Here is a 13,209-nt window from a genome sequence, read left to right on the forward strand (position 1 = left end):
CTAATAAATATGAGGATAGTAACAGAAGAAACAAAATTCACGTACAGACACAAATATCTGCATATATATATATACATATGCAGATGATACAAAATGACAAAAATAAAACCCAAAAGGATGTAGGGGTAGTAAATGACTATAAGTAATGAGAGTTTATCAAACTGCTTAATCAATATAGAAAATCAATCACATTGTTACACATCACTAACAAATAGAAATATAATCTTGAAGAAGATATCATTTATAACACTTAGAAAAATATAAGGTGCCAAAGAATAAGTCTAACAAAGTGTGAAAAACTTTACCGAAAGTTGATTCAAAGCTTTACTGAAATAGTTTTAAAAGGACCTTAACAAACACAGAGACCCACCATGACCATGGACACAAAAAGTCAATACCATAATTTGGAACCTGATCTATAAATTCAATATAAATCCTATCAAAACCCCAACAATTTTTTTCATGGTACTTACAAAGCTGATTCTAAAATGTACACAGAAGAATGAGCATCCAAGAATAACTAACACAATCCTGAAGAAGGAGATCAAAGGGGGAGCTCTTGCCCCATGAGATATCAAACTAATAATTAGGTCAGCAAGATCTTGACATACGGTAGGGTAGTGGTTTTTAACCAAGAGCGATTTTCCCCCCTGGGAGAACATTTGGCAATTTTTGGTTGTCACAGCTGGAGAGAAAAAAGAGGCTACTGCCAGGATCTCATGGGCAGAGGCCAGGGACGATACTACACATCCTACTTTGCCCAGGACAGCCCCCACAGCAAAGAATTATGCCGTAAAAAATAGTAGTGCCAAGGGTGAGAAATCACAGAGTAGAGAGACAGGGACCAATAACTAATAATTTTCTACAAGATGGGGTGGGGTGCCTGGGTGGCTCAGTTGCTTGGGTGTCCAGCCCTTGATTTCAGCTCAGGTCATGATCTCGGGGTCATGAGATGGAGCCCCTCATCAGGACCCACCTTTAGCGGGGAGTCTGCTCCTCTCTCTCTCTTCTGCTCCCTCTGCTCCTCCCCCTGCTCGTGTGTGCTCTCTCTCTCTCAAATAAATAAATAAATCTTAAAAAACAAGAAAAACAAAAAAAACAAGGGCGCCTGGCTGGCTCACTTGGTAGAGCGTGTGACTTTTGGTCTTGGGGTCGTGAGCTCAAAACCCCACATTGGCCGTGAAGCCTACGTTAAAAATAAATATATAAATAAGTGAATAAATAAATAAAATAAAATAAAAATATGACCTTGGGGTGAGCATATCTATCAGGAGACAGCTGGAATACTTCCAGTAAACTGGGTAATTTGAGAAAATTGTATTTAATAATGGGGCCATTGTAACGGTGAGAACAGGATATAGGGAAATCAGGAGGGAAAATGCAATCCTTTGGGGCTAATAACAGGAGCTTTAACAGGAGAGGGACAGTTGGTAAAACTCTAAGATACAGAGGGCCGTGGGGAAAGGGCCACCTGTAGGAGCTGGGACCTTCAATCAAGGACACAGCTAACCTGCAGCAGCCTTACAAGGAGAGAGCTGGGAGGACAAACACGTTGACTTCACTTAGCTCCCACCCTTAGTTTGCCTGTCGGGGCTCCTCATGGTCAAACCCAATGGGGAGCCCAGGAGCAAAGAAGTCATTAATGTAATCCAGACAAGTCTGTCCCCCGGACACAGAAAAGGCCAAAGAAGTGGATCTAAAGGAGCAAACAAGAGCTCTTCAGAATGAATGGAAGGATTTCATAAATAAAACCCTCAAAGCACAGATCATTAAGGAAAAGATATACACACTCAACATTCAACAAATTTACTGAGTAAAAGAAAAGACAAGTTATAAGCTTGTTATATATAAGGACATATATTTGTGTTACGTATAAATGACAAAGGATTCGTTTTCAGAATGAGTAACAAAGTCTTCTTGATAAGAAAAAGATAAGTCCTCAATAAGAAAAAGATAAATAACCCACCAGAAAAAAACAGGTAAATGACATGAGTAAGCATATTCTCAGAACAGGAAGCACAGATGGCCAATAAACATAAAGAGATGTCAACCTTGTTAGTAGTCAGGGAAATACAAAATTAAACCACAATGAGATAGCATCTCACACCCACCAGACTGGCAAAAATTTTAAAAAGTCAAGATATTACAAGTATTGTCCAGGATGTGAAGTAAAAGGAATTCTTACACACTGTGTGTGGGACAGTAAAAACTGGTACTCTTGAAATGCAGAGCTAAGAACATTGAGACACGTGTACTCCATGACCCAGAATTTCAGTCTGGTATAAGGTCTAAAGAAATTCTTGCACATGGACATTAGGAGATTTAAGAAAGTATGTTCATAACACCTTTGGGTTTTCTTTTTACTTTTTCTAAAAAATATTTTATTTATTGATTTGAGAGAGAGAGGGAGAGAGTGTGCACGAGTTGGGGGGAGGGGCAGAGGGAGAAGCTGACTCGCTGCTGAACAGGACCCTGAGATCATGACTTGAGCCGAAGGCACATACTTAACCAACTGAGCCACCCAGGTGCTTCATGATTGGGTTTTCTTTAACAAAATTTTAAATTAAATTAAATTAAATTAAATTTTATTTTTAAGTAATCTCTACATCTAACATGGGACTTGAACTCATAACCCCAAGATCAAAAGTCAGATGCTCTACTGACTGAGCCAGCCAGGTGTCCCATCAATTATTTTATTTTATTTTATTTTATTTTATTTTATTTTATTTTATTTTATTTTATTTTATTTTATTTATTTATTTAGAGAGCGAGAGTGACAGAGCACAAGCCGGGGGGGTGGGGAGCAACAGAGGGAGAAGGAGAAGCAGGTTCCTCACCAAGCAGGGAGCTCAATGCAGGGCTCGATCCCAGGACCCTGGGATCATGACCTGAGCCAAAGGCAGATGCCCAACAGACTGAGCCACCCAGGTGCCCCCAAGTTTTTTATTTTAAAATAGTTGTAGATTACAGAAAAATTGTGAAGAGAGTACAGAGTTCCATGTACTCCACATCCAATTTCCCCTACTATGAACATCTCACAATTGGATGGTACATTTGTCACATTAATAAACCAATATTGATACACTATTATTAAAGCCTATACCTTATTCAGATTTCCTTAGTAATTACCTAACATCCTTTTAACTTCACTGTTTCTAATAGCTAAAACTGAAAAAAAAAATGAAATACCCACCAGTATAAAATAGATAAATTCTTGGGGTGCCTGGGTGGCGCAGTCGTTAAGCTTCTGCCTTTGGCTCAGGGCGTGATCCCGGCGTTCCGGGATCGAGGCCCACGTCGGGCTCCCCCGCTGGGAGCCTGCTTCTTCCTCTCCCACTCCCCTGCTGTGTTCCCTCTCTTGCTGGCTGTCTCTCTGTCACATAAATAAAAATAAAAAATCTTTAAAAAAAATAGATAAATTCTTGTTTGGTCATTCACTGGGTTGCAGTAAAGTAAATGAATGTACAGATATTTGGGTCAACATGGATGAGTCTGAAAACATTTTACTGAACTTGGGGCGCCCGGGTGGCGCAGTCCTTAAACATCTGCCTTTGGCTCAGGGCGTGATCCCAGCGTTCTGGGATTGAGCCCCACATCAGGCTCCTCTGCTGGGCGCCTGCTTCTTCCTCTCCCACTCCCCCTGCTTGTGTTCCCTCTCTTGCTGGCTGTCTCTCTCTATGTCAAATTAATAAATTTTAAAAAATCTTTAAAAAAAAAGAAAACATTTTACTGAACAGAAAAAGCAAGTCTTAAATATATCCAACAAGATTCCATTTATAAAAAGGTCAAAAATGGGGTGCCTGAGTGGCTTGGTGGGTTAAGCGTCCAAGTCTTGGTTTTGGCTCAAGTCCTGACCTCAGGGCCCTGATCTTAGGGTCGTGAGACTGAACCCCATGTCCGGCTCCGTGCTGAATGCAGAGTCTGCTTGAGACTCTCTCTTCCTCCCCCTTTGCCCCTCCCCCTACTCTTTCTCCCTCAAATAAATAAAAAAAAAATCTTTTTTTAAAAAAAATAGGTCAAAAATGGGCAAAATAAAATCATATATAATTTAGGGATATTTACATATGTGATAAAACCATGAAGAATAGCAAGAAATAATTAAACACAAAAATCAAGACAGTGGCTACCTCTGGTGAGGAGGGAGTGGGATATTATGGGAGAGTCACCTTCTCAGGGATGGGGTGGAGGACACATGGATTTTAAAATTTTTGTTAAGTTTTAAACTGTACATTTTTTGTATGTATGATGTTTCATAACAACAATTTTAAAAGCTCTTATCCCCCTGTTCTTTTTGCCCCATAAAACATATTTCCCACACGGTCCTCATCCTCCAGAATTCTGGCTAGAGGGAAAAGGTGATGTGTTCGCATCAGAGCAAACAGGAACCCCAGTCCTCCATGCCCAAACCAAAGAAATGTGATTATGTCTCTTATCATCCTTTCAAACCCCACCACACATCATGGTGCTTCCTGTTTCTCAGAAGCTGAAAAGGTGCTGACATAATGTAACGAGTGGAAAAGAAGCTGTTTCCACAGATTCACCCAGAAGCCTGGTATCACCCCAGTGGACAGACGGGACTCTCGGATATGGTCAGGAGCAAGGCCAAACCCAGGGCCCACGTCGGGGAATGACCCCAAGTTTGAAGATTCACAGAACAGGTGACCCTCCCTCGCTGTAAGAGTGAGCAAGGCCACCACCATCTGCCCCGAAAGATGCCTTCTGCCACAGCAAGGGGCAGCTTCTTGGCAGGCCCCTTTGCCCAGGCACTGCTGCGCTCTGGGCACCGGACTCCTGCTAGTGCCTGGGAAAGTCCCCCACCGCTGGCATGGTCACGTTCCTCCACATCCATCCCCCACTTGTATGTTCGCCTGGTGTTTATCCACTCACCCGGCAAACACGGAGTACCTACAATGTGCCAGGCGCTGTTCTAAGCATTGGCAACACTGCACGGGGCAGGACGCAGTCCTATTCCAGCAGCATGACACCAGGAGAGGGGTCAGACAACAAACAAGCAAAACAACTATAGATTACGGTAAGTGCTATCTGGGAAAGAACAGACAAAGGTCGAGATAAAATAATCCAAGGTCAAAGCGTAAGCACAAAAGTCAGGCTGCCTGAGTTCAAATTCTGCTACTGCCTACACTTTGGGAGAATTAAACTCACTTTGGAAGTGATCACCAAACCCACCAAATAGAGTTGATGGAACATTTATTCTTTCAAAAATCATTTCCTGACCACCTCTAGGGGCCAGGCACTAAGGATGAGTAGTGAAGTTAACAGGCAAGCTCTTGCCCTCAAGGTGTTTATACCATAGTGGAGAAGGAATCATGGAAGCAAAGGCCATTTCAGATCATGATGAGGGCTAGGGACCGGTGTGATAGAGGGAGATTGGGCAGGGGCTGGGGAGCAACCTTACATGTCAGGGAAGGCGTGAGAAGGTGACATTTGAGAGCTAACTGATAAAAAGAAGCCATATATGTGAAAGTCTGGGGGGAAGAGACAGCTAAACAGAAGGGCAAATTTCCGAAGTGGGAATGAACTTGGTGCGATTGAGGAACAGTAGGAAGACGGACGGCTGGAACACATGGGTTGCGTGGCAGAAGATGAGGCTAGGGAGGGAAGGGATGGCCCATGCAGCCCACAGAGAGGACTCTGTGTTTCTCCTAGTAATGGGAAGTCGCTGACAGTTTAAAACAGAGGAGGGTCATTATATGACTTCTGTTCTTAAAAGAACTCTTGCCTCTGTGTGGAAAGAGATGAGGTGTTCATGTTTAATCAGGGAAATAAGTTAGGAGGCTATTGGTCTGGGGGTTGGTTGCTTGAACTTGGGTCTGTGTGAGAAAAGGGGTGGTGTGGGATGAGTGGGAGGAGGCAGGACCCCGTCACGCAGGGGTTGTAGTGGACCCCTGATCTGTCTTCTCTCACCGCTGCAGCTCCCTCTATTCCCTTAGGATCCATACCCAAGCTCCACTTTCTGCAGGAAAAGCCCTCTTAGAATTCTGTTCTCTCTGCAGGTGGTAGAGGCTCCCCGGACCTGGGCTCCTCGATTCCTTTCCCCACACTTCCGCATCATGGCAGAAGCCCTCTTTTGTAACGCAGATGTAAGCTGGGCTCTCCCAGGCTCCTGAGACCTGAACGGGCAGGCTCAAACTCATCTTTGCCCGCGTGCAGGTCCAAAGCCTTTGCCGAGGTGGCTGCCCATCCCCAAAGGCTTGGGTTTGCATGACCACTGCTGGTCCCTGCTCCTGCTGTGTGATTCATCCTGACATTCTACCAGCCAACACGCCAACAGAATGCGGCTCTTTCCGTGGAGTTCTGGCCACACAACAAAGCTGACCAGCTGCACAGATCTCTCTGCGGCAGAAGCAATCTCAAATTAAGCACTCGTGCTCCCGTCCTTTGAAGTTCTGTGGCCACCCCACTGTGGGGGATTTTCCTCTTCACTCCGCTTTGCATTCCCCTTATCTCCAACCTTGTACCATCTTGTCAGCTCCTCCTTCCTCCTCACCCAATTCCAGTTTATTTCTGTGTTCGTATAGTGCAATTTCTGGAGCCGTTTTGCCACCGCAGTTCATTGTTCACTGAGGGACCCACGATCTCAGCTCTCCATCCCCCTCTACTGGCTGTTCCGGGTATTTCCCCAAGGATTAGTACCAACGCAGAATTCTGGAACTGGCTGCAAGGCTGCCACTGAAGCCTTTGTACACACAGTGGCTCTTTGAGTTTAAGGTGCTTAAAACATATCAGAAAAGCAGATGCAGCCTGGCTGAAGGAAGTCAAGCTCTGTTTACTGTCCCCTGGCTGAGGCACACGGTTTCCTGGGGCTTTGACATGCCCCAACACCGCCCTCTGGTGGTGACAGAAGTTAAAAACTGACTGCCAGACCTCAAAGGCACCATCACCAGGCTTCCCAAACTCATCCGCCCAGCAGCCCATCCGCCAGGTGAAAACAGAGCCAAGTCTTTGGACTGAGTTCTGTCTTCTGCAAATGAGCCGTTAATTTTTGGGTGTCTACCCAGTTAACTCTCGCTAGTGGCCTGAGTTCAGTCAAGGAGAGAGTTCAGGTGGGACCCTGAGCATGGAAGGTGTGAAGGATCTAGACAGCACCCACCCTTGGTCTCAAGTCCTTCTCTTGACCACTCACCGCCTCACAGCTTCTTCCTCCCCACGCTAAACATTTTCCCAGTGGGAAGCAAGAAGAAACCCAGGGAACGAGGGTGACTCTGGTCAATGTTTAGGGACCGAACGCATGACAGAATTTGAATTGTGCCAAAATGTCATCTTTTATCTCCTCATCTCTCAGGCCTGTATCAGCATTAGCTCTGGGGGAAAGGGGCCCTCTTACTCATCCCTCAGATCCTAGCATGGCGCTGGCAATCCATAAATATCAGATGGAGGAAAAAATGAGTGTAATGAGTGTGGCTCGTTCTCTCCTTCCTGCCTTTTCACCCTGCCCCCAGACCGCAGCAGGCTATGGCTCTGAAAACAGTTTCCCGATCAACTAGCTCCTCTATTCTCCCACTTCCAGCCCCCAGGTGACAATTTTCCCGTTCCCCTCTGGCCTTGGTCCCAAATATCTGCTCTTGTTGTCGAAGCACTGGTCTAGGAGTCAGGAGTCCCAGCTCGGCCGTCAGTGAGCTCTTTGAGTCTCTCATGGCCCCATCTGTGAACTGAAATGGGGCTCTCTCTTGGCCGTAGGAAGTAAGTGGGATGGGCGGGCACCCCGCCTTACTTAGGATTGCAGTGTCCTGACCCAGAGATGCAGTTCTCTCTCATTCTCTTTTCAGCACGAAATGTGTTACATGCATGATGTAATACGTATCTATATATATGGTATAAGACAAAATCCTCCCAGAAGTATCCTCTATCAGTTGGGGATAGGATGTTATTTTATAGCCTTGATGTCATTCAGTCCTCATACCAACCTTGCCAGGTGGGCACTTTTATTATCTGTGTTTCATCGATGCTCAGAACAGGAGGATTAGAGAGGCCAAGGAGCTTGCTCAAGGTCACAGGGTTTGTGAACAGTAGGCTGGGATACACCATGAGGACAAAAGATTCAGTGCTGGGAGAGCCCTGGGAAAAGAGCAGAAAGTCTCTTCAAACGCTCAGCCCTACCCTGAGCTGGCTGCGTGCTTCCCGTCACGCAGGCTGTGCCTACAAAAGTTGAACAGTGGTGACTGTAACCAGCCATAGGAGGATTTCTCAGTTGGGTGAAGGGAGTTCCGGCCTTCGATCCCATGGCTACCATTCATGTAACTTTGGGTTACAAAACTGTCAATTTCTTTGTCACTGGATGCTACGCTCCTCGAGGGCAGCCAATGTATTTTATTTTACAGCTTTGCTGAGATATAATTAACATAGGAGAAACTGGACCCAAGGTGTACAATTTATTAAGTTTGGAATATGTATGCACCGATGAAACCATCACCATGATCAAGATAGTGAACAGATCGATCAGCCCTCCCCACCTCCCCACCCTTAGGCAATCACGGATTGGTTTTCTGTCACTATGGATTAGTTTGCATTTTCTAGAATTGTATAAAAATGGGATGATACCCAGCCTGGTTTCTTTGACTCAGTAGAATTATTTTGAGATTTATCCGTTGTCATGTATCAATACTTTATTCATTCCTTGTGTGACCTATTTTATTTTTAAATTAATATACAGTGAAAATAACAACTTTGGTGAACAGTTCTATGATTTTAATACACATATAGGTTTGTGTAACCACCACCACAATCAGGATACAGAATAAAAACTCTCTGGGGCTATCCCTCGGTAGTTGTAACTCTCTCCACCCCGGGCCCTGGGAGCTACTGATCTAATCTCCACCAACAGAGTTTTGTCTTTTAGCGAGTGTCGTATTAATGGAATCAGGCAGTAGGTAGCCTTTTGAGACTGGCTGCTTTTACTTAGCATAATGACTTAGAAATTCACTCAAATTGTGTTGTGTTCCTTCCTTTTTTTTTCCTGAGTAGTTTTCATTGCAGGGACGTATGAGTCTATTTATTCATTCACTCATTGAATATTTGAGTTGCTTCCAGTATTTGACAATTATCAATAGAGCTGCTATAAATATTTGTTTACATACATCTTCATTTCTCTAGGATAAATACCTAGGAGTAGGGTTGCTGTATCCTACAGTTAGTGAATGTTTGACTATAAGAAACTGCCAAATTGTTTTCCGAAGTGACATATCATTTGTGTGTCTATCTGCTGTGTATGAGAATCGCAGTTGCTTCTTCTCCCCACCACCACTTGGTTTTGTCAATATTTTCTATTTTAACCATCCTATTAGACATGGAGTGTTATCTCATCATAGTTTTCATTTGCACTTACCTAATGGCTAATGCTGTCAAAATATTTGCATTTGGTGTAATTATTGATATATTATGGCTTAAGTCTACCATTTCACTTTTTGTTTTCTGTTTATTCTCTTGTTTCTCATTTCTTTGTTTTCTATTTTCGGCCTTCTGAGTTCTTTATATATTTAGATATGTCCTTGATCCACTACAGGATTTTAAAAAAATATTTTATTTATTTATTTGAGAGAGAGCACAAGCAGGGGGAGGGGCATAGGAAGAGGGAGAAGCAGACTCCCACGGCTGAGCGGGGAGCCCGCTCCATCCCAGGACCCCGAGATCATGACCTGAGCGGAAGGCAGAACTTAACCGACGGAGCCACCCAGGCGTCCGTATCCAATACAGGATTTACAAATACTTTGAAGTCTATTGCTTGACTACCCATTTACTTGATGATGTCTTCTGAAAAGCAGTGTTACATTTTGAAGCCTAGTTTGCTAACTTTTCATTTATGGATTGTGCTTTTGGGGTCCTAACTAAGAAATATTTGCTTAATCCAAGAATATCCAAAGATATTCTTCTATGTTTGCTTTTAAACATTTTACAGTTTTAACTCTTATTTAGGTCTTTTATCCATTTTGAGTTAATTTGTGTGTGTGATGTGAGGCAAGCATATAAATTCTTCATTTTACATAAGGATATTCAATTGTCCCAGCACCATTTGTAGAAAATACAACTGAATTGCCTTGGTACCGTGATTGAAAATGAATTGACTGGGGGGGGGGGGCACATGCGTGGTGCAGTCAGTTAGGCAGCCAACTCTTGGTTTCGGCTCAGGTCCTGATCTCAGGGTCATGAGATCAGTCCCCGCATCAGGCTCCATGCTGAGACTCTCAGACATGCTTGAGACTCTCTCCCTCTCCCTCTGCTCCTCTACCCCCACCCCCACTCCCTCTCTTTCTCTCAAATAAATAAATCAATCTTTTTTTAAAAAAAGGAAATGAATTGACTATACATATAAGGGTTTACTGTGGTACTCTCAATTCTGATATGTATGTGTGTGTGGCAGGACCCCACTGTTTTGATTACTGGAGGAGTAGAGTAAGTTTCTATTTTTATTTTATTATTTTAAATTTTTTATTGAGTTCTATTTGAAATATAACATTGTGTAAGTTTAAGGTGTATATATAAGTTTGATACATTTATATTGCAATATGATTGTCATAACAGCATTAGTTAGCACTTCCATCTATGAATGTTTGTAATACAATTTTGGTATCCACGACCACTGTACCGTGTAACAGATCTCCAATAAGTCTCCAGACTTATTTATGTACTAGCTGCCAATTCATAACTTAAACAACACCTCTCCCATTTCCCTACCCTCCAACCCCTGGTCACTCAACGCTTTGACAATTTCAGATTTTTGGATTCCACATGTAAGAGATATCATACAGTGTTTTTGTCTTTCTCTGACTTACTTAGCATAATGTCCTCAAGGTTCACCCATGTGGTTGCAAATGGGAGAATTTCCTTTTTCCTCATGGCTGAATAGGACTCCAGTGTATAAATACACTACATCTTCTTTATCCATTCAACTGTTAACAGACACTTAGGTTGTTTCTGTATCCTGGCTACTGTGAATCATGCTGCAATGAACGTGGGAGTGCAGATATCTTTTTGATATCCTGTGTTTATTCCCTTTCGATATATATGCAGAAGTGGGATTGCTGGATCACATGGTAGATCTATTTTTAATTTTTTGAGGAACCTCCATACTGTTCTCAACAGTAGCCGAGCCCGTTTAAAATCCCACCAACAATGCACAAGGGTTCCCTTTCCTCTATGTCCTCCCCAACACGTGTTCTCTTGTCTTCTTGACGATCACCATTTTGACAGGTGTGCGGTGATACCGCATCATGAATCCGATTTGCATTTTCCAGACGATTAGTGACGTTGAACTCCTTTTCATGTTGGCCACTTAAATGTCATCTTTGCAAAAATGTCTGTTTGGTTCCTCTGCTGTTTTTTAATTGGATTTTTACTTATTATCGAATTCTATGAGTTCTTTAATAAATTTTGGATATTAACCCCTTATCCAATATGTAGTATGCAAAAATTTTCTCCCATTCTGTAGGATGCCTTGTCATTTTGTTGACTGTTTCTCTTGCCGTGCAGAAGATTTAAGTTTGCTGGAGTCCCATTTGTTGGTTTTTTCCTTTTGTTTGTTTTTGGTGTCGTAGCCAAAGAAACACTGCCAAGACCAATGTTGAGGAGGTTGTTTCCTATGCTTTCTTCTAGTTTTATGGCCTCATGTCTTACGTTTGAGTCTTTGATTCATGTTGAGTTATTTTTTGTGACTGGTTTAAGATAGGAATCCAGTTTCATTTTTCTGCATGTGGTTATCCAGTGTCTCATTACCATTTGTTGAAGAGATTATCCCTTCCCCACTGGATGTTCCTGGCTCCCTTACCAAATATTAGTTGACTGTAGATGTAGATGTTAAATTCTGGGCTTTCTGTTCTGTTCTGTTGACGTATGGGTCTATTTTTATGCCAGTACCATACTGTTTCCATTACTGTAGACTTGCAGTATAGTTTGAAATCAGGAAATGTGATGCCTCATTTTTGGGAATTTTGTTCTTCTTTCTCATGATTGCTTTGTCTACTTGAGATCTTTTGTGGGTCCTTATAAATTTCAGGATTTTTTTTTCTACTTTTATGGAAATGCTATTGGCATTTTGATGGGGATTGTACTGAATCTATAGACGACTTTGGGTAGCATGGACATTTTAACAACATTCAGTATTCCAATCCATGAACACGGGATGTCCTTTGTGTTTTCTTCAGCAAAGTCTTGTGGCTTTTATTACACAAATCTTTTTTTTAAAGATTTTATTTATTTGACAGAGAAAGAGAGAGAGCACACACAAGCAGGGGGAGCGGGAGAGGGAGAAGCAGGCTCCCCACTGAGCAGGGAGTCTGATGTGATGTGGGGCTCGATCCCAGGACCCTGGGATCACAACCTGAGCCGAAGGCAGACACTTAACCAACTAAGCCACCCAGGCACCCCTATTATACAGATCTTTCACTTCCTTTGTTAACTTATTTCTAACTATTCTATTGTTTTTGTTGCTATTTATTTCTTTTTCAAACGTTTCAGTATATAGAAAAGCAACTGACTTCTGTGTATTGATTATGAATTATATCCTGCAACTTTACTGAATTCATGGATTAGATCCAACAGTTTTTCTGTCAAGTCTTGTTGGAGTTTTCAATATATAGAATCATATCATCAACAAATAGTAACAATTTTATGTCTTTCTTTCCTATTTAGGTCCCTTTTATTTCTTTGTCTTGCCTCATTATTCTAGCTATAGGACTTCCAGTACTATTTTTAACAAGAGTGGTGACAGTGATCTTATTCTTGATCTTGGAGCGAAAGCTTTCTGTTTTTCCCTGTTGAGTATCATGTTCTTGTCATATATGGCCTTATTATGTTTAGGTGTGTTCCCTCTATGTACCCAATCTATTGAGAGTGTTCATCATGAAAGTATGTTGCATTTTGTCAAACACCTTTTCTGCATCTATTGATCTGACATGACTTTGATCTTTCATTCTATAAATGTGGTGTATCACATTTATCAGTGTGTGTATGTTGGGTCATCCTTGCATCTTAGGGACAAAACACACTTGGTCAAGGTATATAGTCCTTTAAATGAATTCTTTTTTTTTTAAGATTATTTATTTATTTATTTGACAGAGATAGAGACAGCCAGCGAGAGAGGGAACACGAGCAGGGGGAGTGGGAGAGGAAGAAGCAGGCTCATAGCGGAGGAGCCTGATGTGGGGCTCGATCCCACAATGCCGGGATCCCGCCCTGAGCCGAAGGCAGACGCCCGAC

At 42.6% G+C, this 13,209-nt stretch overlaps 1 protein-coding gene across 2 annotated transcripts in view; it reads right to left on the minus strand.

The window, feature by feature from the left end:
• Nucleotides 1-13,209, minus strand: part of RAD50 (RAD50 double strand break repair protein) — a 127,654-nt gene that overhangs the window by 103,596 nt on the left and 10,849 nt on the right. For both annotated transcript variants that reach the window (XM_087862289.1, XM_087862290.1), the window contains exon 4: nucleotides 3,194-3,373. In XM_087862289.1, the coding sequence (XP_087718415.1) occupies nucleotides 3,194-3,373 (180 nt within the window). The remainder of the gene's footprint in view (nucleotides 1-3,193; nucleotides 3,374-13,209) is intronic.

Source organism: Ursus americanus, chromosome 5 (assembly GCF_024610735.1).
Source record: "Ursus americanus isolate L20-20 chromosome 5, mUrsAme1.1.p, whole genome shotgun sequence".
NCBI lineage: Eukaryota > Metazoa > Chordata > Mammalia > Carnivora > Ursidae > Ursus > Ursus americanus.